At 43.2% G+C, this 26044-nt stretch overlaps 1 protein-coding gene and 1 non-coding gene across 3 annotated transcripts in view; one reads left to right on the top strand and one right to left on the bottom strand.

Annotated features, from left to right (window-relative positions):
* Positions 1–26044, bottom strand: part of LOC126365962 (alpha-tocopherol transfer protein-like) — a 104614-nt gene that overhangs the window by 5244 nt on the left and 73326 nt on the right. The window contains exons 5-6 of one of the 2 annotated variants that reach the window (XM_050008757.1): positions 20561–20671; positions 13491–13596 (exon numbers count right to left, since the gene is read on the bottom strand). In XM_050008757.1, the coding sequence (XP_049864714.1) occupies positions 13491–13596; positions 20561–20671 (217 nt within the window). The remainder of the gene's footprint in view (positions 1–13490; positions 13597–20560; positions 20672–26044) is intronic. The other variant, XM_050008758.1, reaches the window with a different exon arrangement.
* Positions 24340–24413, top strand: Trnat-ugu (transfer RNA threonine (anticodon UGU)). The gene has a single exon. It is a non-coding gene; the product is annotated as a tRNA-Thr (tRNA).

Below are 26044 nucleotides of genomic sequence, written 5' to 3'. Positions count from 1 at the left end.
TCGGGATAGGATGTCTATCATCTCGACTGGTAGTGATACGAGGCCGTTGGGATCCAGCGCGGCGTTCCGTATTACCCTCCTGAACCCACCGATTCCATATTCTGTTAACAGTGATTGGATCTCGACCAACGCGAGCAGCAATGTCGCGATACGATAAACCACAATCGCGATAGCTTTCAATCCGACCTTTATCGAAGTCGGAAACGTGATGGTACGCATTTCTCCTCCTCACACGAGACGTCACAACAACGTTTGACCAAGCAACGTCGGTCAACTGCTGTTTGTGTATGAGAAATCGATTGGAAACTTTCCTCATGTCAACACGTTGCAGGTGTCGCCACCGGGGCCAACCTTGTGTGAATGCTCTGAAAAGCTAATCATTTGCATATCACAGCATCTTCTTCCTGTCGGTTACATTTCGCTTCTGTAGCACGTCATCTTCGTGGTGTAGCAATTTTAATGGCCAGTAGTGTATGTGTCATGGCGATCTATTCAGACAAGAGCACACGCGAGTATTATGAACACTTCCTCTTCCATGTGCGCCTGCGGCCGCGACAACAGGTCCGAGCCTCGCCAGTGCCTAATGCAGATTGTCCACTGAAGCCCACATATACTACTTCCATGATTGTATCGTAGCGTACGATGCACATAGCTTACAAATTAAACACGGTGAAAAAATTGAATTCTCCATTAACTGGTTCATTATCATCAGGCCTCTGACACAGACATTATGCTAGTCTCATGTCAGCAGGTGATAAAGACTGAAGTATGTCCGGCGTCCAGAGGGAATCTCAGAGCAGCGAGCATGAAGGAAATTGACAAGGACTGCGGACAGAGAACGGCAGTTGGGAGTGTAGTCGGCTGTGAGGCGCACCGAGGTAGTGTGTGCACTTGTAAGCAACACCGGCGTGGGTAGAGCAGTGGTTAACACATGTGTCTAGTAAGCACGAGAGCCTGGGTTCGAATCCCGGTATGGTACGCATATTTTGCAATGGTCGCCGGTGATGCCGCACAACGTCCCAATGCAGTTGATGTCAATAGTGCCTTTCCCTTCCTTTCTCCTCCCTCCTCCATTTAAACCAACGGAAAACAGTTGATCTTCTCAATATTTTCTTCCTTGTTCTGATCTCAATAGTTGACGTCGACCGAGTGATCTGGAGATAATGATACGAAATTTAACAGAAGACATGAATGTTCTCTGGGTTTGAAAGTGGCGTTTACCGCCAGTTTTATAGTTTTATAAGCGTCGTTGAGAAGTGCAATTGAATGAAGTAACGCAAAGCAATTTCTGTTATGAAGTAAGGTCTTCATCGGCTAATTTAATTTTAATGTACTCTACTAATAACTTGAGATGTCCGATATTAATTTGAAAAGTATTCCCTAGACATGGAAAGAAGTAAATAACTACTTGTTACGGTCCACTTAACACAGAACGCTGCGGCCATTACTTGCGAACTACATATTTATCCGTTTTCTGGGCAACTGCTTCTAAATACGACCAAGAAGCATTAAATGCCTGCTTCAGGCACGTATGTAGAAGTAGCAGAATGGAGAAGTTAACATCGACAATGACAGTAATAATTTAAGTATTTCGCAACTTCACACTTTGCAATGGTATCTCTCTGTCTAAGAAATTGCTTCAAATACTGAAAATTTCAAAATGACTTCGAATCGAGGCTATAGTGGCTAAAAAGCGTCTTTAGATTCTGCTCACTTGAGACTAGCATAATTTCTCTGTCAGAAACCTGCTGATAACTACGCAGTTAATGGAGAACTAAGCGCATCCTACGTTTCGACACAGTCATGAAAACAGAACATGTGGATTCCAGTGGTGTGGTGGATTGGTCCTAGTTTCTTAATTGACATATATGGGTTCGATTCCCACTGACAACGAGTATTTTGAAAACGCACTAACAGATCTCCTTCACGTCTAGTAATGCCAAGTGAAGGTCGTCCAGTTGCACCGTAGTTGAGAATCCGCATTATAAACATCGTATCCCTTCTCTACCAGCTGGGGCAGAGCCGCTTTAGGTTGGGCCCTAGCAGAGGCGCAAGTTGCAGCAAACAGAAAGTCTGTCGCCAGTGATCTTCCTTGCTCTAGAAACATTATTTTTTTAACTAACCAGTTGTCATTTAAGGTCACAAGACTCTTACTTCACTTGAACTTCAGTCGTCGAAAAATTTGGTGCTGGACGACGATTCTAATTCGGATCTCCTCTCTATCGTTGTGTGTGGGTCAGACGCCTCTATAGATCGGTCATTCCGTTTTTCTTCCCAGAGACGTAAACTGCTCTCTGTCTCCACGAAAGACACACGAGGGTCCGCATCCTGGTCCAAATCAAAAATATTCATGGTTTCTTTCCAAACCCGAGCATACGAGCACCGAACCACTAGTGATAAGTAATTTCGTTTTTAATGTCTCTCCATGTGTTGTCAGCAATAACGACAGGTGGAGTTATTTCTAGTCAAACATGCACGCATCTCACTGGTAGCGAACAAACAGTTCGTGGGTAGAAATAAACGGCAGTACGTTCCGTGTTCGATTTCTGATCGCGAAAAAAATATTTCACAATCACTCACGTCTCTGCTGGTGAAAAAATTCGATGCCTAACACCTGATTTTACTTAATTAAAAATTTGGTTGTGCGCTGCATTTCAGTTCGCGTCACAAAGCTGTATATCATGGCACTTTGTTTTAAACATATGCAAATTTTGTTACTTTAAATTATACTAAACATTTTTCGTGGCTACTTTACAAGGGGATATGCGTTTTGACAGGATTCCAGGCAGAGCACAAAAAGTTTCATGTTTAGCTTTTGTGACTGATACCGCTGGAAACTTTGATATCGATCGACTCTTTATGTCTGGCCACCAATGAAGAACGTTACTATGATCGAGTGTCGATCAGGCACGAAAACTCTGCCTAGTTACAACAGCTATAGGTGATTGGTTTCAATCAAGATCCGGTACAAAAATTTGGTCATGTCGTTTAAAGTTCAAAAATGTACACAAATAATTGCGTAAACAAGAGTACAGAGAAATTGCTGACGACAGGATGTTAATTTTGAGGTTTCCATGAGCTCTTACCGCTGTTAATAGCGTTACTTTTAACTGGTTAGTTCAACGTCCAGCTAATGACCAACTGTTGATATCAGGAACGACGTATCACGGGTGTATGAAAACCTTTTCAAAAGCAAAAATACTTAGAATTGTGACAGAACTTGAGAAGTCCTGATAGTGTCTCAAAATTTCTTTTTTACAAAAATATTTTATTTTACCTAGTGATAGCTGGAATGATTTATGTGATGGTGTTAGTTAAGTCAGATTCTAATGACTGATTTTGATATGTCACTTACTGTAATGAAATTGAATTTACAAACTTTAAGGACTGTCTCATTTCTAATGACTTGATACTTAGTACTTGTAATGTGGTGGTGTTGTTTTACGCCTGGACTGATTACCTTAAAATAGTATTGTGGTATTCGTTTTGTACAGGCAAACGACAACACTGCAAAGAAGTAAAGAGGAATTACAATGAAATGGATACCCCCAGCTGTATACAGCCGTTGACAAGGCGGACAGCTGAAAATGTGTGCCCCGACCAGGACTCGAACCCGGGATCTCGTGCTTACATGACAGACGCTCTATTCATCTGAGCCACCGAGGACGCAGAGGATAGTGCGACTGCAGGGACTTACCTCTGGCACACCTCCTCTGAGACCAACATCCCAAACTTTTTGTCCCGCACTATATTCATAGTGCCCCTGTCCATTATACTCATTACTCGCGGCTTATTGCCGATTCCCGTAAGAGTTCGGGCACTGTTTGTGCATCCGCACAGAAGAAGATTGTCAAATGGCCGGTTAGCCTTATATATAATATGAATTTAAGAGGACCTGCAAGACAACTACATAAAGTGCGGTGCACTCAAATAAGAAGAAAGCAGTTATTTGGTACACTTTTGAGTATGACAGTGCATGTACTTATCTATGTAGGTATGATCTACTTTTATTTTACATTCATGACTTTACCCGTCTGTGGTTTTTATTTACTATATATACATCAATTACATTCGTCTGCTGTGGGTGGACAATGTACAATCCACGTATTAATATCGTGATATCATACATAGTCAACCACAAGGAAGAAAACCAGCGGAAGAGATCACTGATTTCGATTGCTAGCCATCCACTGCCCCCCTCCTTCCCCCCCAAATGCCACACCAGCCACTAGAGTAACAAACAATGGACAAAGAGTTCTAGATTAATCTAGTTTAAGACTGTTTATTTTTACGTAACGTTTATCTGTATGTGTGTATAAATGCCTGAAGGTGAAGAGAACATGTTAGAAACGAATTGTATTATGTTTCATTAAACATAAAATAAAAAAGTGACTGGTTGGAGAAATAAGAAATAAATAATTATCCCACAGTCACGGTTCACGAACATAGTCATTATGGCCGAGAATAATAACAAACACTGTGTCACAGAAAGGACGTGATGAGCAAAAATGGTCACATAATACTCAGCCACGATGCGACCTTGGAGAGAAACCATGGGGCCCACGAAATACCACGATGTGGCGGTCCAAATAATCACGGAACCCCAACCACGTTTCACTGTTATTGCTCTGATGCTAGCGCTCCCTTAGCGTTGTTTTGGTGCTGCTAGGGTTCAAGAATCAGAGATTCAGTTCTGCAGTGACTTTCGCTGTTTTGCGGCTATCGTCCCCTTATTTTTCGCCACAATCTCCTTCAGTGACCACCTGTCGTGATCACTAAACACGATTTCGTCGCTGTTGTGACATAGTGGACTGTGTTTTTCCGCTTTCCCTGTATCTTTGATACGTTGGCTCTTGAAACACTTTCGCTACCTTTGATATGGAAGAACACACAGTGTGAGCACAAACACTTTGCCTACGTCAGAATTCACTTAGTTCCGGCATAATGCACTCACAAGTACACAGAATACTATTCTCACCGCGACTGAGACATGCAAGGTACTCAGGATACTGGGCAGCGCGTTCGCGGTCAAATACTGTAGATCAGGAACAATAGTGGGCCGAGGCCTGTAACATTCTTTGGGGAAAGCAGGATATTACTTCTGTTTTACTGGATGACTTTCCGTCTTTTACTACGAACTGAGACCTTTCTGACAGGAAATCACGAATCCAGTCGCACAACTGAGGCTATACTCCGTAGACACGCAGTTTGATTAGAAGACGCTTGTGAGCAACGGTGTCTGAAGCCTTCTGGAAATCTAAAAATATGGAATCAATTTGACATCCCCTGTCGATAGCACTTACTACTTCATGAGTATAAGGAGGTAATTGTGTTTCGGAAGAACGATATTTTCTGAAACCGTGCTGACTGTGTGTCAATAAATCGTTTTCTTCGAGGCACTTCATGGTGTTCGAATACAATATATGTTCCAAAACCCTACTGCAAATCGACGTTAATGATATAGGCCTATAATTCAGCGGATTATTCCTAACTCCATTTTTCGGTATTGGTGTGACTTGAGCAATTTTTCAGTCTTTAGGTACGGATCTTTCTGTGAGCGAGTGGTTGTATATAACTGCTAAATATGGAGATATTTTATCAGCATACTCTGAGAAGAACCTGACTGGTATACAGTCTGGACCGGAGACCTTGCCTTTATTAAGTGATTTAAGCTCTTTCGTTACTCCGAGGATATCTACTTCTATGTGTCTCGTCTTCGCAGTTGTTCTTGATTGGAATTCAGGAATATTTACTTCGTCTTCTTTGGTGAAGAGGTTTCGGAAAACCGTGTTGAATAACTCTGTGCCGGCCGCGGTGGTCTCGCGGTTCTAGGCGCGCAGTCCGGAACCGTGCGACTGCTACGGTCGCAGGTACGAATCCTGCCTCGGGCATGGATATGTGTCATGTCCTTAGGTTAGTTAGTTAGATTTAAGTAGTTCCAAGTTCTAGGGGACTAGTGACCACAGCAGTTGAGTCCCATAGTGCTCAGAGCCATTTTTGAATAACTCTGCTTTGTGGCACTGCCATCAGTGACTTCACCGTTGTTACTGCGCAATAAAGGTATTGATTGCGTCTTGCCACTGGTGTGCTTGATGTATGACCAGAATCTCTTTCGTTTTTCTGCCAGATTTCGAGACATAATTTCGTTGTGGAAATTATTAAAAGCATGTCGCATTGAAGTACGCTCCATATTTCGAACTTCTGTAAAACTTTGGCAATCTTGGGGATTTTGCTTTCTTTTAAATTTGGCATGCGTTTTTCGTTGCAACAACGATCTGACCCGTTTTGTGTACCATGGTCAATGCTGAATTTGGTAGCACCACTGATGTAATGTCTTCTTCAAATTCAGAGATAAAAGAAGTTAAAGAGGTTACCACATGACTGAGTAATACCATAAGTAGCTTCAGTATTTCTTTATACAGCAAAATCTCTGCTACACATTCTTAAAATCATACATTACTCTCGCGGGTAAATTATACTGTGTCCATGCAGGCACATTTTGATGCTCTATTTCTAACCTAAAATATGATTTCCACCTGGACTCTTAAGTTGCGTATTATCGGAGTATTATTGCATATTAATTTATCTGTTTTAAATTTAAATGACATTTGAAGTTTTTTTTATTTTGGCTGCTGTTTTTCGATTTTAATAATTATCCACAGGTGTAATGTTTAGACCAATCTGCTTCCGAATGTTTGATTTTAATACTTTCGGTGTGAATCACGTCAGTGTTCCAGCATTTTCAAATACCTTTCTGTGGGAAGTGCTAAAATAAAGCAACTGGAAAGAGATTAAACGACATATTATTAACATGAGTTGTGGAATGTCGAACAGAAACAAATAAGCTTCCACATGATTACCCGCATTGTTCACACCACTGTGGGCTTATTGGACCGGCTTCCCTTTTTAAATGCACCAGCAAAGCGTTGTCCATTATGTTATCTTCACTGAACAGTATGGGCAAGCTACGCTGCCGCATAAAACATAAGGCTGTTATTGCACCCAACTATACACAGATGACGCTCCGCGGGAAATAAAATCCGATGAGGTAACAGCAAACGTAGAAGAATACGCAACGTAATGGGTGTAATGGGTACATCAGGATTGTTCTTTCGATTAATAGACTATAGAAACTAATCTTTTGTGCGCTTAAGGTGTTTCTTTCTGCCTGAGTGTACATTATTTCAGGCGGCAGTAAACTTGTGTAAATGAAGAAAACTTTTGAAGAATGTTTTGATAAGATCCTCATAATCCCTGTCCCAGTCAACATTTTATAGACATAAACAATCAAACTGTTTCTCGTGGTAAACAACGTCTATAGAAAGGCTTCCCTTGAAGAGATTGTTAGACAAAAGTGTTGGTACAACGATTATGATGTGACATCTAAAGTCAAAACTAATACTGAATCAGGATATTTCCACACCAGTTTTACGATTTCTATATTCCAAGATGTCTTGCAGCGGCAGCTTAAAAATTTGATTCATAGCAATATCGCAAATCTCATATTTGTTGGAACGTGATCTAGTTGCTCGGCATGGTAACTACCAGCATAGCAGCCCGAAACCACATGATTCGATCTTCTTTGGTATGGAGATATTATCCGACCATTTTACATGACTGGGTGGTTACAATATCTGTGTTTACATAGTGTCTGTACATTCAAATTACTATGCTATTCAGACATGCATGTATATTTGAAGGAACAGTTACTGTCTGATAACATGTATCTGAAGTAAACATTACGGAAATAATCTGCGTTTTGCGAGTCCGGTGACATCAGCTGTTCGTGCTCAGACCCGCCGAAATGGTTACAGCGACCGCTCGCGCTAACCGGGATATCCGGGTTTGAGCGCCGGTCCGTCAAATTTACATTTGTCACAAGTAGCTGACACGAAGACGAATTCGCAAAAAGGAATCAATTTCGTAACAGTTACATGAGTTATAACTTGCGCAATATTTTATGTGCGTAAGGATATCATGTACTCATAAACTTGTGGTTAAGGTTCCACATAAAACAGTTAGGCGGCCATCTTCAAACGTTCAAAAAGGAATTGGCATGCCAGAACACCAACAGCGATGCTGGTGCTAACACGTTAAAAACGGTTTTCTAGGATGATGTGGTAAGTTTACACCATTCATCTATTCCACTGTTTCGCATATATTTTCAGCGTTCGACTTACGAAATTCGTAAACTTTTCATGACAGGTACATGCATCAAGAGAAAATAAGGCATGTATTAAGACAAATTACACCTGATGATGGACCCACAGGGCCCGAAATGCACAGTTTCCTTAACAAAACACGAAAAGAGGTGACTGAAGGCGTTTTTTAATTAATACTTCCAGTGTGTTAATTACTGTCACGTTTGAAGCTGTGAAATATTGATAAAATTAAATAGATTTATCCCATTTTCTAGTATTGCTTTATTCAGTTTACAAGAAGGTAATATAGTAACATGTAGCCTACAAAATAATTTTACATAAATGGCGGCCATCGGAATCATGGTCAACAAAAATCACTGTCAGTCATATTTACGAGAAGGACGTTTGATGTAATATACAAATACTACAATCTTGAATGGGAAGACGCTCTTGTATTAGGATGACACGTGGATGGCTAGTATCCTTCCTAAATAATGGCACCTTTCTCTGTGAAGGGTGTGTCATATTTTCATAGAATTTGATAAATGCAAACACTCAAGTTGTAGTGTACAACATGAAGCAGTTCTCTTAGACTAGTTCTTAGCTGTCGTTACGTAGGCTTTCCCGGCTTAATACACTCCTGGAAATTGAAATAAGAACACCGTGAATTCATTGTCCCAGGAAGGGGAAACTTTATTGACACATTCCTGGGGTCAGATACATCACATGATCACACTGACAGAACCACAGGCACATAGACACAGGCAACAGAGCATGCACAATGTCGGCACTAGTACAGTGTATATCCACCTTTCGTAGCAATGCAGGCTGCTATTCTCCCATGGACACGATCGTAGAGATGCTGGATGTAGTCATGTGGAACGGCTTGCCATGCCGTTTCCACCTGGCGCCTCAGTTGGACCAGCGTTCGTGCTGCACGTGCAGACCGCGTGAGACGACGCTTCATCCAGTCCCAAACATGCTCAATGGGGGACAGATCCGGAGATCTTGCTGGCCAGGGTAGTTGACTTACACCTTCTAGAGCACGTTGGGTGGCACGGGATACATACGGACGTGCATTGTCCTGTTGGAACAGCAAGTTCCCTTGCCGGTCTAGGAATGGTAGAACGATGGGTTCGATGACGGTTTGGATGTACCGTGCACTATTCAGTGTCCCCTCGACGACCATCATAGGTGTATGGCCAGTGTAGGAGATCGCTCCCCACACCATGATGCCGGGTGTTGGCCCTGTGTGCCTCGGTCGTATGCAGTCCTGATTGTGGCGCTCACTTGCACGGCGCCAAACACGCATACGACCATCTTTGGCACCAAGGCAGAAGCGACTCTCATCGCTGAAGACGACACGTCTCCATTCGTCCCTCCATTCACGCCTGTCGCGACACCACTGGAGGCGGGCTGCACGATGTTGGGGCGTGAGCGGAAGACGGCCTAACGGTGTGCGGGTCCGTAGCCCAGCTTCACGGAGACGGTTGCGAATGGTCCTCGCCGATACCCCAGGAGCAACAGTGTCCCTAATTTGCTGGGAAGTGGCGGTGCGGTCCCCTACGGCACTGCGTAGGATCCTACGGTCTTGGCGTGCATCAGTGCGTCGCTGCGGTCCGGTCCCAGGGCGACGGGCACGTGCACCTTCCGCCGACCACTGGCGACAACATCGATGTACTGTGGAGACCTCACGCCCCACGTGTTGAGTAATTCGGCGGTACGTCCACCCGGCCTCCCGCATGCCCACTATACGCCCTCGCTCAAAGTCCGTCAACTGCACATACGGTTCACGTCCACGCTGTCGCGGCATGCTACCAGTGTTAAAGACTGCGATGGAGCTCCGTATGCCATGGCAAACTGACTGACACTGACGGCGGCGGTGCACAAATGCTGCGCAGCTAGCGCCATTCGACGGCCAACACCGCGGTTCCTGGTGTGTCCGCTGTGCCGTGCGTGTGATCATTGCTTGTACAGCCCTCTCGAAGTGTCCGGAGCAAGTATGGTGGGTCTGTCACACCGGTGTCAATGTGTTCTTTTTTCCATTTCCAGGAGTGTATTTTCAGCGTTCGACTTACGAAATTCGTAACCTTTTCATGACAGGTACATGCATCAAGAGAAAATAAGGCATGTATTAAGACAAATTACACCTGATGATGGACCCAAAGGGCCCGAAATGCATCGTGTCCTTAACAAAACACGAAAAGTGGTGACTGAAGGCGTTTTTTAATTCATACTTCCAGTGTGTTGAATACTGTCACGTTTGAAGCTGTGAAATATTGATCAAATTAAGTAGATTTTTCCCATTTTCTAGTATTGCTTTATTCAGTTTACAAGAAGGTAATGTAGTAACATGTAGCCTACATAATAATTTTACATAAATGGCGGCCATCGGAATCAAGGTCAACAAAAATCACCATCAGTCATATTTACGAGAAGGACGTTTGATGTAATATACAAATACTACAACCTTGAATGGGAAGACGCTCTTGTATTAGGATGACACGTGGATGGCTAGTATCCTTCCTAAATAATGCCACCTTTCTCTGTGAAGGGTGTGTCATACTTTCATAGAATTTGATAAATGCAAGCACTCAAGTTGTTGTGTACAACATGAAGCAGTTCTCTTAGACTAGTTCTTAGCTGTCGTTACGTAGGCTTTCCTGGCTTAATAAGTCTTGAAAGTCACTTCGGGTTTGCTGCCGGATCCTAAAATCAACTTGTTATTTCGGCGATCCAACTGTCGCCATCTCCAGGAAAAGGCTGCTTCTGCTGATGAGTCCCGCTGAGAACTGACGCCCGGCTGCAAATCGACGTCGCATATAGGCCACCGTTCAGTTCACGGCGCATGCGCCACCCATCCCGGTTCCTGCCCTCCAAGACAGGGAGGCGGCACCGCCCTTTGTGAAACACTACTGGCAACGATATATCGCACTCAGTGACCCCACAGAAGGGATCAAGCGTAAGACACTTTCACTGTTGAAAAAGAGTATGTTGTCGGAAGATTTGCGAAAGACACTTCAAACTGGTGCTGCAGTTCCGCCTAGGTTGTATGGTCTGCCTAAGTTGCATAAGGAAGGGGTTCCTCTACGCCCTATTGTTAGTAATTTGGGTGCACCCACTTATAACCTGGCAATGTATTTATCGTCTGTTCTCAGTCCATTTACTGGCAAGTGTCAACACTGTATCTCTAGTTCGGTGGATTTTATTCGACGATTGGGATCTTTGAAGTTGAGTCCTTCAGATCTGTTAGTGAGTTTCGATGTGGTATCCCTTTTTACACGAGTTCCTGTGGAAGAGTCCCTTAGTTTGATCAGTGAAAAACTGGATGAGGAGCTAGTGAAGCTTTGTCGTCATGTGCTGACATCCACGTATTTTTTTATTTAACGGTAACATTTTTGAACAGAATGATGGAGTGGCTATGGGTAGTCCTTTATCTCCCATAATCGCCAATTTATTTATACAGGACTTTGAGGATATGGCATTGAGGACTTCAGCTTTTCAACCAACGTGCTTCTGGAGGTATGTGGATGATGCCTTTTTAGTCTGGCCGCATGGACGTGATGCAGTTAATAGACTTTTGGACCACTTCAACTGTCTTCATCCCCGCATCAGATTTACGGTGGAAGTTGAAAATGATGGGATGCTTCCATTTTTAGACGTTATGATTTATAAAAAACCAGATGGTACTTTCGGACACAGTGTTCACCGAAAGCCGACGCACACAGATAGGTATCTGCATCCTAAGAGTTGTCATCCACCACACCAACGTAGTGGCGTCCTTAGGATTTTGGTACGGGAAGCATATGCCATTTCCGACGCGGACAACTTAACCCAAGAACTTGTGCATTTGATGGCTGGTGTTAAGGAAACTGAATACACCGAGAAGCAGATGCGTCGGGCTATAGAGTCTGGACCATCTCCGGAGGAGCATGAAGAGGAATATAGATCCGTGGCCTTTCTTCCTTATGCTGGAGGCTTGTCGCTTAAGATGGGACGAATTTTAAGGAATTTTAACATTAAGAGTGTGTTCCGTCCACATTCTAAGATTAGGGCACACTCGTCTATGTGAAAGATGATTTGGGGCTTAGGAAACCCGATGTGTACAAAATTCCGTGTCAATGTGGCCGTTCGATTCGCACAGTGCATGACAGGTGTGTGGAACATCGGCGTCATACGAGGCTACAACAGCCGGAAAAATCGGCAGTAGCAGAACACTGCTTAAATGAGGGACACAGTATGAAATTTTATGCAACTGTGGTAGTTGCCAACATTTCCGGTTTTTGGAACAGTGTCTATAAAGAGGCGATTGAAATTAGGTTGGCGGAAATTTAATCAACAGAGACAGTGGGTTACCTCTTAGCAAGAATCCTGTATTCTCCCACATCAAAATTGAACGTTATTGGGTGCGGCCCTGTGCGATATATCGTTGCCAGCAGTGTTCCACTAAGGGCGGCGCCACCTCCCTGTCTTGGAGCGCAGCAACCGTGATGGGCAGCGCATGAGCCGTGTACTGAAAGCCTATATAGGACGTCCCTGGCGTAATCTCTCAGCGGGACTCATCAGCAGAAGCAGCCTTTTCCTGAAGATGGCGACAGTTGGATCACCGAAATATCGAGTCAAGTTGATTTTAGGATCCGGCAGCAAACACGAAGAGACTTACAAGTCTAGTTCTTAGCTCCTTGAATAGTTTTGATGAACGGATGTACTTAATGTTTATTCGTCTTAGTGAAAGGGAACTTAAAATTCATGCAATGCTCTTCTAACGTACCCGTGTTGCACATATGCATGTATAATTAGATTTTGTGCTACAAATTGTGTAACATAAATGGTGGTTGTAGTTAAAGCGCAGCAAAACTTGGTAAATATTCTAATGCGTTAGTACAGAAACGATTCACGCTGAAACAATTAGTTGCAATTTGGCCTCCAGGTACAAATTTGGCATTGTGAATGCAATAAATACGTATAGAAATGTTTTCACATGTGATGGACTAGGAACGGGATGCGGATGGAAAAGCTCCTGTGCATGCGAGGAGGGCATGGTGTTGACTATTATTAACTGCATCAGCATAACATCCGAGTTTCGCTGCCATACGATAATTATAGCCCACAATGGGTCTCCGTAGAAAGCTAACTTTAATAATAATCACTCGGTATTTTATTGAGAAGCGTCCTGCGTTGGGCTCGTTTAAAAACACAACAACGCGGCAACAATCCAAATCGAAGTCAGTATGCAATATAATACTTTCTCTAGTGTGATGAACTTCGTGTCCCCTTCCCCCACTCCTGTCTCTGTAAAACACACGAAATAGTTTTGACATTAGGGATACATCAAACTTGCTGACTTACCATGTATCTCATCTACCGGGCCACCTGTGCCACCTAGTTCATTTGGCATGAACTCTCGTGGAACATACTGGAAGACTGTATCCGAGCCTTCGACGTGCGCCATTACCTGCGAACATCAGTCGTCGTATTAAGATTGTACTCCAGTTAGTATCGTGTATCGTCTTAAGAGTGAAGATGGGACTGTCGTGACCTCTCATTACATCGTGATAAGCAGTAGTTTTTACAGACTGTTTTCCTTCGTAGAAGATTGCTCTGACGATTTACCAAATGGCCTCCACTATAACACCGTAGATTAGAAGAGCGAATTTAGCGCAGGTCTATGGTTGTCCAGTGCATCAGCTGTTGTTCACAATGTGTAGACGGATCCATGCAGAAAAGAACATTAACATCGTTCGTGATCGAAACCTTTATCCCGCTTAGTGGCGATGGATACCAAAGTTTCTGAGGGGTATCAATCTTTGGTGCCAACTCACAGGATTACCTCCAACGTCGTGCCTATTGAGTAAATTCAGTCTTAATTGCAGGGAGCGACTGCCAGTCTCGCTTAACATAGATAGATCAAAACTAAATGCCTTTCTCAGAGAGAGACTCTGTTCTAAGATTTTCAAAAATAATTGCAACCAGCGCCTTTTGTGATGGTTTAATTTTTGTTACATGATGCCCGGGTACAAGTCGTGTAGCGACTCATCATCAGAAGATTTATGAAGCTTTTAATTATTGTAGCATTGTGGAGTTCGTTGTTTAGAGTTATTAGTATTAAGGTGACCGCTACAAACATCGACTGTTATCGTCGCAGTCGTTAGCTCCGTTCGCGACATCCAGATAAAGTTGTGGCGCGAGTTGAGTGACAGTGCGGTGACAAATGAATGGCGTCAACCGCCAAAGTGTCCCCTCTTCGAGCGCTGTGTTAATGTTTATTACTTACTCCTTGGAGCTGTAACATATTTAGTTTATTTGGAGGAATGCAGCGAAAACAGTGTTCTGTCTTACAATATATTTATTCACAACTGGTTTCGACCACTGATCATTTTCCAGGCCGCGGTGGTCGAGCGATTCCAGGCGCGAAGTCCGGAACCGCGTGACTGCTACGGTCGCAGGTTCGAATCCTGCCTCGGGCATGGATGTGTGTGATGTCAATGGGTTAGTTAGGTTTAAGTAGTTGTAAATTCTAGGCGATTCATGACCTCAGATGTTAAGTCCCATAGTGCTCAGAGCCGTTTGAACCATTTTTGAACTGATTATCTTCAAGGTGGAAAACTATTGTAACAACTTCAGAAGCCATAAATGTTATTAAACCAGAAAAAAATGCCATAGTCGACTTGCGCCATCATAAATTAAGGACTATGCCTTGTCGATTTAGCCATGTTCTTCTCTCCTTTGTCATCCTATTCAATTCTTCATAGAATTTTATTCCCATATCTTCTTTGATGTTATTGAAATACGTTGCTCTTGGCCTGCCTCTTGTTTTTTTTCCCTAAAACTTTTCCTTCAAATACATTCCTTAGGAACTGGTTGTATCTCATGATGTGCCCTATCATTGTTCATTTTCTCCTTCAAAATGGCTCTGAGCACAATGGGACTTAAAAGCGATGGTCATCAGTTCCCTATAACTTAGAACTACTTAAACCTAACTAACCTAAGGACATCACACAACACCCAGTCATCACGAGGTTTTCTCCTTCCTGTATAATATAGCAGCGTTCTGTTCTCATTCACTTCTCTTAAGACCTGTTCATTACTTTTTCTATCTGCCCAGCTTGTTTTCGTTAGCTGACTTTCAGACATCAGAAAAAGATAGTTCACGCCATAATACGTGCATAAGCAATCAGAAGCAATTGAAAAATGAAATCATGCTGCTGTTTGCTTAAGCCAGTATTATGGCGTATCTTTTTCTCCTGTTTACAAGTCAGTTTTGGCATCTTTTCTGGTTAAGCAGTCTGTATGACACCTGAAATTGCCACAATATTTCTCCACTGTGAAGATAATTAATGATCGAAACGGGTTGTGAATTAATATTTTGTGGCACAGTTGTTACCATACATTTCTCGAAGTTTATCGATGCTTTTCACTGTCGCCTGAAAACAAATTTTTAATCTTTTACTTTATGTTTATTCTGTTTTTCTTGCTGTATATTGAGAAATCGCCTATACCAACTAACTTTTTTTCCGTTTTGTAATTTCGCTTTAATAAAACTGTTCAAGCCCATTCTCAGTGTGTGATTCAGCACTTACTAAGTACGGGCAGCAGTACACGATCTAATATTGCCGTCAGAGCTGACCTCGACGTGATCAGCGCTGAGAAGACAGATCCGCAATAACATAATAATATTGATTACAGGGCGGAACTGTCTGCAGTACCGCGACTGGCTATTAGCCTCCCACCGTTTTGGCCGTTTGCCCAGGTCGAGGCTAGCTTTTGCTATGTCGATATTACAGCGGAAGCGACTAAATTTGCATCGATAGTGAGTCACCTCGATCAATGCTACGCTACCGAAGTCCGTGATATAACCCCCGCTTCACATGCTACAGGCATCATTTCCCACGTACTTTGAAGGCTGGAAAAAAAATTAAACGGCGTGACTAAGATGAATGACTCTTCAGTTTTTTCTGTACATGAAAAATTTATAAGTGCTCAACCGAACTACCAGGTGACATAACTAATCTACTAGAAATATCTCAGCGCTAAAGTCATAGTAAATCATTAGTCTAATGATGTTCCTTGTGCAGGAGCCTGCTGACGTTTCTTATGCCACCTAAAAGATTCATATTGATAGGCACGTTTTCCTGCTTTAATCTACCATCGAGGTGATTATGGGAAGACGTGAGTACCAATCATGGGAAGCTATATCCCTCGTGGCGTATTAGCGGTTTCGTATTGGCGAGCGTCACCGTCAACGTTGTACACCAAGAGCTTCGAAATCGCTTCACAGGAGCAGCTAGGATGCATTTACTCACCCCAACTACCTCAATCCGCAGAGACTACTTCACATCATTATGATACAAATGGCGCAGACGGCAACTATGGTGGAAAGAACTGAATTTCTCGGCAACCATAGCTCTAGCATACTTATATCAGAGCCATTAGTGTCTATTTTTGGTGTCGTAATGGGTTGTACGAGGTTCCTATAGTCACTGCCAGGTGAGGCATTGTAGATGATTACCCCTCCCAGGTGGCAGGGGTAAAATACAGGGGGCGAAAGGCTGTTTACAATTTGTACAGAAACCAGATGGCAGTTCTAAGAGTCGAGTGACATGAAAGGGGAGCAGTAGTTGGGAAGGGTGTGAGACAGGGTTGTAGTCTATCCCCGCTGTTATTCAATCTGTATATTGAGCAAGCGGTAAGCGAACCAAAAGAAATATTCGGGGTAGGAATTAAAATATACGGAGAAGAAATAAATACTTTGAGGTTCGCCGATGAGATTGTAATTCTGTCTGGAAGAGCACCTGAACGGAATGGATAGTTTCTTCAGACGAGGATATAAGATGAACATCAACAAAAGCAAAACGAGGATAATGGAATGTAGACGAATTAAATCGGGTGGTGCTGCTTAAAGTAGTGAATGAATTTTGCTATTTGGGGAGGAAAATAACTGATGATGGTCGAAGTAGAGAGGATATAAAATGTAGACTGGCAATGGCAAGGAAAGCGTTTCTGAATAAGAGAAATTTGTTAACATCGAGTATTGATTTAAGTGGCAGGAAGTTGTTTATGAAAGTATTTGTATGGAGTGTAGCCATGTATGGAAGTGAAACATGGGCGATACATAGTTTGGACAAGAAGAGAATAGAAGCTTTCGATATGTGGTGCTACAGAAGAATGCTGAAGATTAGATGGGTAGATCACATAACTAATGAGGAAGTATTGAACAGGATTGGGGAGAAGAGAAGTTTGTGGCACAATTTGATCAGAAGAAGGGATCGGTTGGTAGGACATGTTCTGAGGCATCAAGGGATCACCAATTTAGCATTGGAGGGCAGTGTGGAGGGTAAAAATCGTAGACCAAGAGATGAATGCACTAAGCACATTCAGAAGGATGTAGGTTGCAGTAGATACTGCAAGATGAAGAAGTTTGCACAGTATAGATTAGCATGGAGAGCTGCATCAAACCAGTCTCTGGACTGGAGACCACAACAACAACAACAACCCCTCCCAGCACAACACCTATGTAGAATGTGTTACATGGCAGAGCACCCTTAAACTGCGACCCAAATATAATGTTATGTTATATGCACATCCCCACAGTTAATTTAGTCGATCTCTTAATGCTACACCATAACGGCAGACAATAATCAGTGCTATCAATGAACGCTGTACTAATTACGTTTTCTCTTCTTTTTCTTTATTATGGTGAGGGATCTATGATTTTCTGCAGCTTTGGAGAGACATCATTTTGGAAAGATAACATGTGAAGCCAGGTGCAGATCCCAAAACGGGAGAAGTGAGGGGTTCACCGTTTCTCCGTAGTCTCGCCATGAAAGAATGTTAGTGTAAAATCCTTGCAATGACCACTCTGATTGGCTCACAATAATTATTTCTGTAGAACGCGTGGTTTCCCATGGACGCCTGTGTATAAGCCGTTCGGTATGCTAGGTTTAGAAACCTGTCATGGTATGGGGGAGATTTTCTGCCTTCCTCCGCACACCAGACCATCATTGGTCAACCATGACAAAATGCATGAGAGTAAGAGTCTGTTTACGCGTACACCACCATTACTCTACCACGTAAACATAGGGGTTACACTCGTCTGGTGTGAGACGTTCCCTGGGGGCGTCCACCGGGGGCCGAACCGCACAGTAACCCTGGGTTCGGTGTGGGCCGGCGGGGGGGGGGGGGGGGGGGGGGGGTGAAGTGGACTGCGACAGTCGTCGTGGGGTTGTGGACCGATGCAGCTACGGCGGGGACGGAGCTTCTCCATCGTTTCTAGGTCCCCACTTAACATACAAAATAAGAATCTGTTTAACTTATTTACAAAATTATTATCGTTCGGGACTCGCAACGCCTGCTGCAGTTGACTGGTGACATTCCTACCCTAGCAGAAACAGCAAACTTTCAGAGTGTTAAGTAAGAGGACACTTGCTGCTTGGAGATAGATGAAAAATCACTCGCTGTCAGACGATCGATAGGTAAACACTTGCTGCCAGGTGACGTATGAGACAGGGCCTGCTGCTGTACAGAGGGAAGTCTTCGAATGAAATTTAAGCACAGAGGATGAGCCGGACTCAGAACTTCCAGGCGTCACTTCCACATTTACACCGAATAGCACGTTCTCGCTTCCCACGCCCGGGTTCGATTCCCGGCGGGGTCAGGGATTTTCTCTGCCTCTGTGATGACTGTATGTTGTGTGATGTCCTGAGGTTAGTGAGGTTTAGGTAGTTCTAAGTTCTCAGGGACTGATGACCATAGATGTTAAGTCCCATAGTGCTCAGAGCCTTCTGAACCATTTTTGAACAGAATAGGAATGGTAAGTATAAGCCGGCATTGCAATTGTGTCTGGAAAATGTAAACAGAGATCGCATCACGTCAGTAGTGGGTGGTAATCACAAAGTCGCTATTATCTCGGAAACGGTTCGCTTGTGGACCTACTTTTTACGGAGACTTTTTTGCTTCTTGTTGCGTGTAGCTTCAACTGTTTGCGTTTACGCCATTCATTACGATACATCCTGTATACTATACAGAAAATTATCGCAATTCATGTGCATTGCAATTGAGGGTTGGACGGTCTCAGGAGGTCATGGAGACTCTCTTCGGTTACAGCATAATGTAATGGAAGATACAGGAAACCCTGTTTGGTAGATGCATCTTCATAGCAACTTCTTGTACTTTGGTGGGGAAGAAGCGAGGGGATCGGTTTCATGAATCACCAACAATGATAACTACGCACCCTTTTCTCTCTCTTTCTGTCTTTACTGACGTTGACGTCACTGCGCAGAACTTAGCCCCTTTGCAGAGGAACGTCAGAGACTTTAAATGTCTTGTACGGACTCATACAAAAGTGAGTGGAAAGCCTCAATTTGTCCGAATGCGACCAGATCTCACTTACGTTTCACGGAACTGCGGGAGCTACCCCAAATGGGTAAACAGCACTGCTCAGAGTAAGTGAATAACATCTCAGTACGAAGAACGAGTCTATAGGTGACTCCCCACTCTCTTGGAGGCGCCGGTATCACGGAAGCATGACAGCTAAAGTTGGGAAGGAAAGAGGAAGATTCCGTGACAAGTTGCAGTTTGTAAGCTGTGTGGCGTTTGATGGTCCAGTGCCGCGAAAGACGTCGGGTTCCAGGCTTGGTCCGGCATACATTTTTAACTGACTACATACAGTTATTTATACCCTTCATACTATTTCTTTTTCCTTTCAGCACCCCTCTCCTTCCTGTTATTGTTGCAAAAATTCAATGGAGTTTCATTACAGTGTTGTGATCACCACGAAATTTCGCGTTTAGCATTTGTTCAGCCAGTAGACTTGTAGAGAGGGGTTGTTTCAGATAATAACCTATCGTTTCTAAATCGGTTCAAGGATTTAACTGTACCAGAAACACAATGTAGAGCTTCATAGCTATAGCGTGGTGAAACCTCCCGAAGTAACCACTTTCTCCTTCGTTTACAATGAAGTCCTTCTGTGAGACAGTTATTGCCCTGAAAATGTTCATTATTCTGCCCTCCGCATCCAACAAAGGGAGACACGGTGTTCCAATGAAGAGCTAATCGATTTGCTAAGAATTTTCTCGTTGTACAAAACTGACAACCATAAGGCTTACTAAGAGGCACGATAATGAACTCATTAAACTGACAACCATAAGGCTTACTAAGAGGCACGATAATGAACTCATTTTCTTTCATGTGAAACATTAGGATACAGTCCACATGACTTTGCCAATCTTTGTAGCAGATAGGGAAATTAGGGCACGTACGATTTTTTCCTGTTTCACATCCTTCGGATGGAGTAATGTGATAGGTGTTTCATACCCGGCATAAGCTACATCTATTAGTATAACTAAATCGTCGCTTGAAGTAAGCGACAATTCCAGTTGCACTACAGTTTGACGAAAGGATTAACAGTGAGGAGAACTTACCCTTTCCCCTAATTTTGGAGAAAGTGCAGATTTGACCACGGTGAGAGCCATATCAATTATTTTGGGTGCGTTGACGATGTGTATTGATTTAACTCTTGTACAGTAGGCCGTCTGAAAAAGAAAGACTTGTTAATGACAATGAAAAAGAGAATCTCGCTATTATCTATAAAATAATTGGTTTTTGAAATAGAATTGAAACATTTGGCACATTATTAATATTTGAGTTGCAGTGAGGTAAACAGCGGCAACAAACTTCTTGAATTATAATAAACTGAAGCGCTGGAAGTCTCTGATTGGATTAAAATATACCTTTATTTTGCATTCACCGCTAGTTCCCATCCAAGTGTATACCTATTTCCAAATGGTTACTAGAAAACCGTATCAGATGTAACATTGCTGAAATAGTCGATGAAATTCTTCTGGGCTGTTGACCGAATTGTCAGTACGTGAAATTGTCCGACGTTTCGGTCACGGTTGCAAACAGTCTTCCTCAGGGCTTTGTGCTGAGCTGACAGGCAATCACCTGAGCACAAAGCCCTGAGAAACGCCGCTTGCAACCGTGGCCGAAACGTCAGGCTATTTTATAGATTGACAATGCGGTCACCAGTCCAAAAGGATTTTATTGACAGTGTCAACAGCCGCGGAAGTCTACGGTTACATTGTTGAAATACGTAATATCAAAAACCAATATATGTTTAGGCGAAAGAATAGAGGACTTGACTAGGATAACAATCAAATGTTTCGAAGGGAGCTCACTGTGCTCATGTGGGAGCGATCTAGATGCTTGTAAAACAATAAACTAGTAGCCAAGGTCGCAGGAATTCTTTTTACTCCATGATTACCGGTTTCGGCGGAACTAGAGCCGCCATCATCGGATCTAGAAAGGATAGAAAACACTATAATAATGGACCTGGATTCCACTTATATAACATATATACATATAAATTTAGTTACATACATTAGGACACATAGGCCCTACAGGCAAACAATGGTGCCGCGCGGGATTAGCCGAGCGGTCTGGGGTGCTGCAGTCATGGATTGTGCGGCTGGACCCGGCGGAGGTTCGAGTCCTCCCTCGGGCATGGGTGTGTGTGTGTGTTTGTCATTAGGATAATTTAGTTTAAGTAGTGTGTAAGCTTAGGAGGGACTGATAACCTTAGCAGTTAAGTCCCATAAGATTTCACACATATATGAACAAACAATGGTGATATTAATAGTTGCCTATAACACGCAGGTCTTACAAAATTGTCGTAAGTAATCTCTAGAATTACGAACGTAATGTTACCACACACGCATAGCATGTTATGACTCGAGCTGTGACATTAATTGGCGCTTCTTCTGCTAGCGCCATCTCGCGACGCGGCCTGCAGTGTAAGAACAGAGTTGCGGTAATACCTAGCTTGCGCCTGTAAGAGATGGAGATAACATTCATAATGTCATCTATCTTGGACGCCAAGGTGCTTCTTACGACAATTTTTTAAGGCCTGCATGTTATAGGCAACCATTAATATCACCATTGTTTGCCTTGATGTTGTAACCTGTATGTGTCCTAAGGTGTGTAACTAAATTTATATGTATACGTTTTATATAAGTGGAATCCAAGCTCACTTTATAGTGTTCTCTGTCTTCCCTAGATCCGATGATGGCGGCTTTAGTATCGCCGGAACCTGTAATCGTGGAATAAAAAGAATTCCTGCGATCTTGGCTACCAGTTTGTTTTACAATAATCAAATGGACATAGTTGACTTACAGCTGAAGCTTTCATCAAATCAGATAATGGTAAAAGTAAGGGGTTGACCAAACATGCAATTAAATTACACAAATGTTAAGTGGAATTATAACTGGTAGGCAGAAAATTAAGAAGAACTTACTGTCATAAAAAATTTATTCTATATAAATCATATTTTTATTCTTTCCATTACACACCAATGGTTGTTTCATATTGTGCTTCTCACTATGCTGCACCTGGCATATGTTATAGACGCTGCCTTAAAAATGACTCCACACTAACGGTGACTCAAAAATACGAAGGTTGGAACTTAAATAGTGACAACACTGTTGTGGAGACACTATGCAATGGAATCTACTATTGTCGCTGATAGCACTCGTTGTTGATATACCCATCGAAATTGACGTACAGAACAGTGGCACGTTGGGTAAAAGCCTTCAACGAAGGTCGGCAAACTGTGGCAGACATGCATCAGGCAGATAGTCCTAGCGTCTCTGAAGAAGTACATTCTGTTGCAGCGTTAGTGGACAGTGATCGACTCCAAATGATTCGTGAGCTCACCCACGAAAGCAGATTAATGCATACGACTGTGCTTCGCAAACCTGAAGGAAGGCCTGGGCATGCGAAAAATTGCACACGAAGGGTTCCGCACGAATTGACGGAAATGCAGAAATGGATGCGTTACGACGCTGCTCAGACGCACCTGGAGCGCTATGGTTACGAAGGAGAGGCTTTCTTACGCCGTATCATAACTCTGGATGAGACATGGGCCACATCGAACGAGTCAAAACTGAAACGCCAATCCAACAAATGGCGTCATAGCCCCAGTATGATGAAAGTTATGGTGATTATCATGTACCACTGTGATGGTGTTACCCTAACGCATTACGTTCCTCCGCGGCAGACCGTCAATGCACAGTGCTACTGTTCGATTTTGGATCATCACTTGCGACCAAAAATGGTTCAAATGGCTCTGAGCACTAAGTTACTTAACATCTGAGGTCATCAGTCCCCTAGAACTTGGAACTACTTAAACCTAATTAGCCTAAGGACATCACCATAGCGCTCGCGCAGTTCCAGAATGAAGCGCCTAGAACCGCTGGCCCACACCGGCCGGCTGCCTGCGACCAGCTTTGCGAAAAAGGCGGCGAGACACCCATCATTTTGCACGACAATGCGAGGGCGCATGCAGGGCAAGCTGTGGCTACTGTGTTCTGTCGATGGGACTGGGAAATACTGTACCATCCACCGTAGTCCCCGGACTTAAGTTCTTGTGACTTTGATTTGATTCCGAAGATGAAGGAACCATTTCGTGGCATTCAGTTCAGAACTCTTTCAGAGATTCGGCAGGCAGTAGACAGCTCCATTCGCACCATCAAGAGAACAGGCTCTGCTAACAGTATACTACGCCTTCCATATCGCTGGCAACAGGTTCTACACAACGCTGGTGACTACTTTTAAGGACAGTAACAGGTGCAAACATGTAACTCTTTTGTTTCGGTTGTGAATTAATAGTTGTCACTATTTAAGTTCCAACCCTCTTAAATGGATATTTCAATCCAAACAATGACTGCTACTGGGAACATTGCTGTCATTCAACAGTATTAATATGTTATTGTATTTAGGAATAATTTATCTTTGGACATTTACTGCAGACAATATTTGAATATTACCTCCGAATGCAGTGTGATCCTGTGTAAGTGATACATGTCCTGTTTTTAATATGTCTTGTTCTACTTAAGGTTTCTGAAACTTTAGATACCGTTAGTCAGTATTGGAATTAGGGCAATGCAATAAAGTTGGTGTAAACGATTGGCTATCTTAACCCTTCGTTAAAGAAACCTATTTCAGTTTTCGGACCTACCTTGATTACCTTCCCTTGTAGCAACATTTGTAGAGAAACGTACAATTTTGTTGTTGAATGCATTGTTTGTATACACGTACACCGGATAATGATGGATGTGAGCACATCACCAGGTCCCATCATCAGATGTTGGTCTTACGGGAGGGGTGCCAGAGATAAGTCCATGAAGTCGCAATATCCTCTGTGTCCTCGGTGGCTCAGATGGATAGAGCGTCTGCCATGTAAGCAGGAGATCCCGGGTTCGAGTCCCGGGCGGGGCTCACATTTTCAGCTGTCCCCATTGACTTATACCAACGCCTGTATGCATCTAAGGGTATTCGTTCCATTGTAATTAAAGCTAAACTGGCAGTAAATCGAAAAAAGACGAAACTAATGAGAAGTAGCAGGCATGAGAATACCGAGAAACTTAACATTAGGATTGATGATGGTGATGTTTGGTTTGTGGGGCGCTCAACTGCGCGGTCATCAGCGCCCGTAAATAGTCCCAATTTTTACACAATTCAGTTTTTTCACAGTCCAATCTAACCATCGCATGAATATAGTGCGGGACAATACGTTGCGAATGGCCAGGAACACGCTTTTTTCCTGTGCTAGTCTGCTTCTTATGTCCTCCTCGCTCTGGCGTCATGTGATATTTTACTGCCTAAGTAGCAGAATTCCCTAACTTCATCAATCCTGATGTCCGCAGCTCGTGGTCTAGTGGCTATTGTTGCTGCCTCTGGATCACGAGGTCCGGGGTTCGATTCCCAGCCGGGTTGTTGATTTGCTCTGCCTGGGGACTGGGTGTATGTATTGTCCTCATCATTTCATCATCATCATCATCGTCATTCATGACAGTGGCCATAGTTCAATACTTGTCACCCTGTATGAGTGTCTTGGTGCACGGTGAGCACGCCCAAGTGGAATCAGTGCGACGTTTGAGCAGAAAAGTATGCGCATGAATTCTGATACTAAAGGACTGTTGCTTAGAAAATTTATTTCGATATGTCCAGGTATAATTACGTGGTCGTGCAACGACTTAAGGGTGCAGATTCAAAGCTAAAGAGCTGTCCGACTTTAGGTGGCTTGTGTATTACATACATGGATAATTTTCTGTTGGGCTGTTTAATGTCAACGAACATGTATTCTGGTAGTTTGCTCTCGTTTCTGTATGTGAGCACGAATTTAGGAAATAGATCTCCGCTTACATATGCTTGCCTGTTACATTTCGCATGTCTCAGAAAAAATGCAACCGTCAAGGTTTACAGAAGTACATCTACATCTACATGACTACTCTGCAATTCACATTTAAGTGCTTGGCAGAGGGTTCATCGAACCACAATCATACTATATCTCTACTATTCCACTCTCGAACAGCGAGCGGGAAAAACGAACACCTAAACCTTTCTGTTCGAGCTCTGATTTCTCTTATTTTATTTTGATGATCATTCCTACCTATGTAGGTTGGGCTCAACAAAATATTTTCGCATTCGGAAGAGAAAGTTGGTGACTGAAATTTCGTAAAAAGGTCTCGCCGCGACGAAAAACGTCTATGCTGTAATGACTTCCATCCCAACTCGTGTATCATATCTGCCACACTCTCTCCCCTATAACGCGATAATACAAAACGAGCTGCCCTTCTTTGCACCCTCTCGATGTCCTCCGTCAATCCCACCTGGTAAGGATCCCACACCGCGCAGCAATATTCTAACAGAGGACGAACGAGTGTAGTGTAAGCTGTCTCTTTAGTGGACTTGTTGCATCTTCTAAGTGTCCTGCCAATGAAACGCAACCTTTGGCTCGCCTTCCCGACAATATTATCTATGTGGTCCTTCCAACTGAAGTTGTTCGTAATTTTAACACCTAGGTACTTAGTTGAATTGACAGCCTTGAGAATTGTACTATTTATCGA

This window comes from Schistocerca gregaria, chromosome 4, assembly GCF_023897955.1.
Source record: "Schistocerca gregaria isolate iqSchGreg1 chromosome 4, iqSchGreg1.2, whole genome shotgun sequence".
In the NCBI taxonomy this organism is placed as follows: domain Eukaryota; kingdom Metazoa; phylum Arthropoda; class Insecta; order Orthoptera; family Acrididae; genus Schistocerca; species Schistocerca gregaria.
The sequence above is the reverse complement of the archived record's forward strand: the minus strand, read 5'-3'. Positions and strand labels throughout refer to the sequence as shown.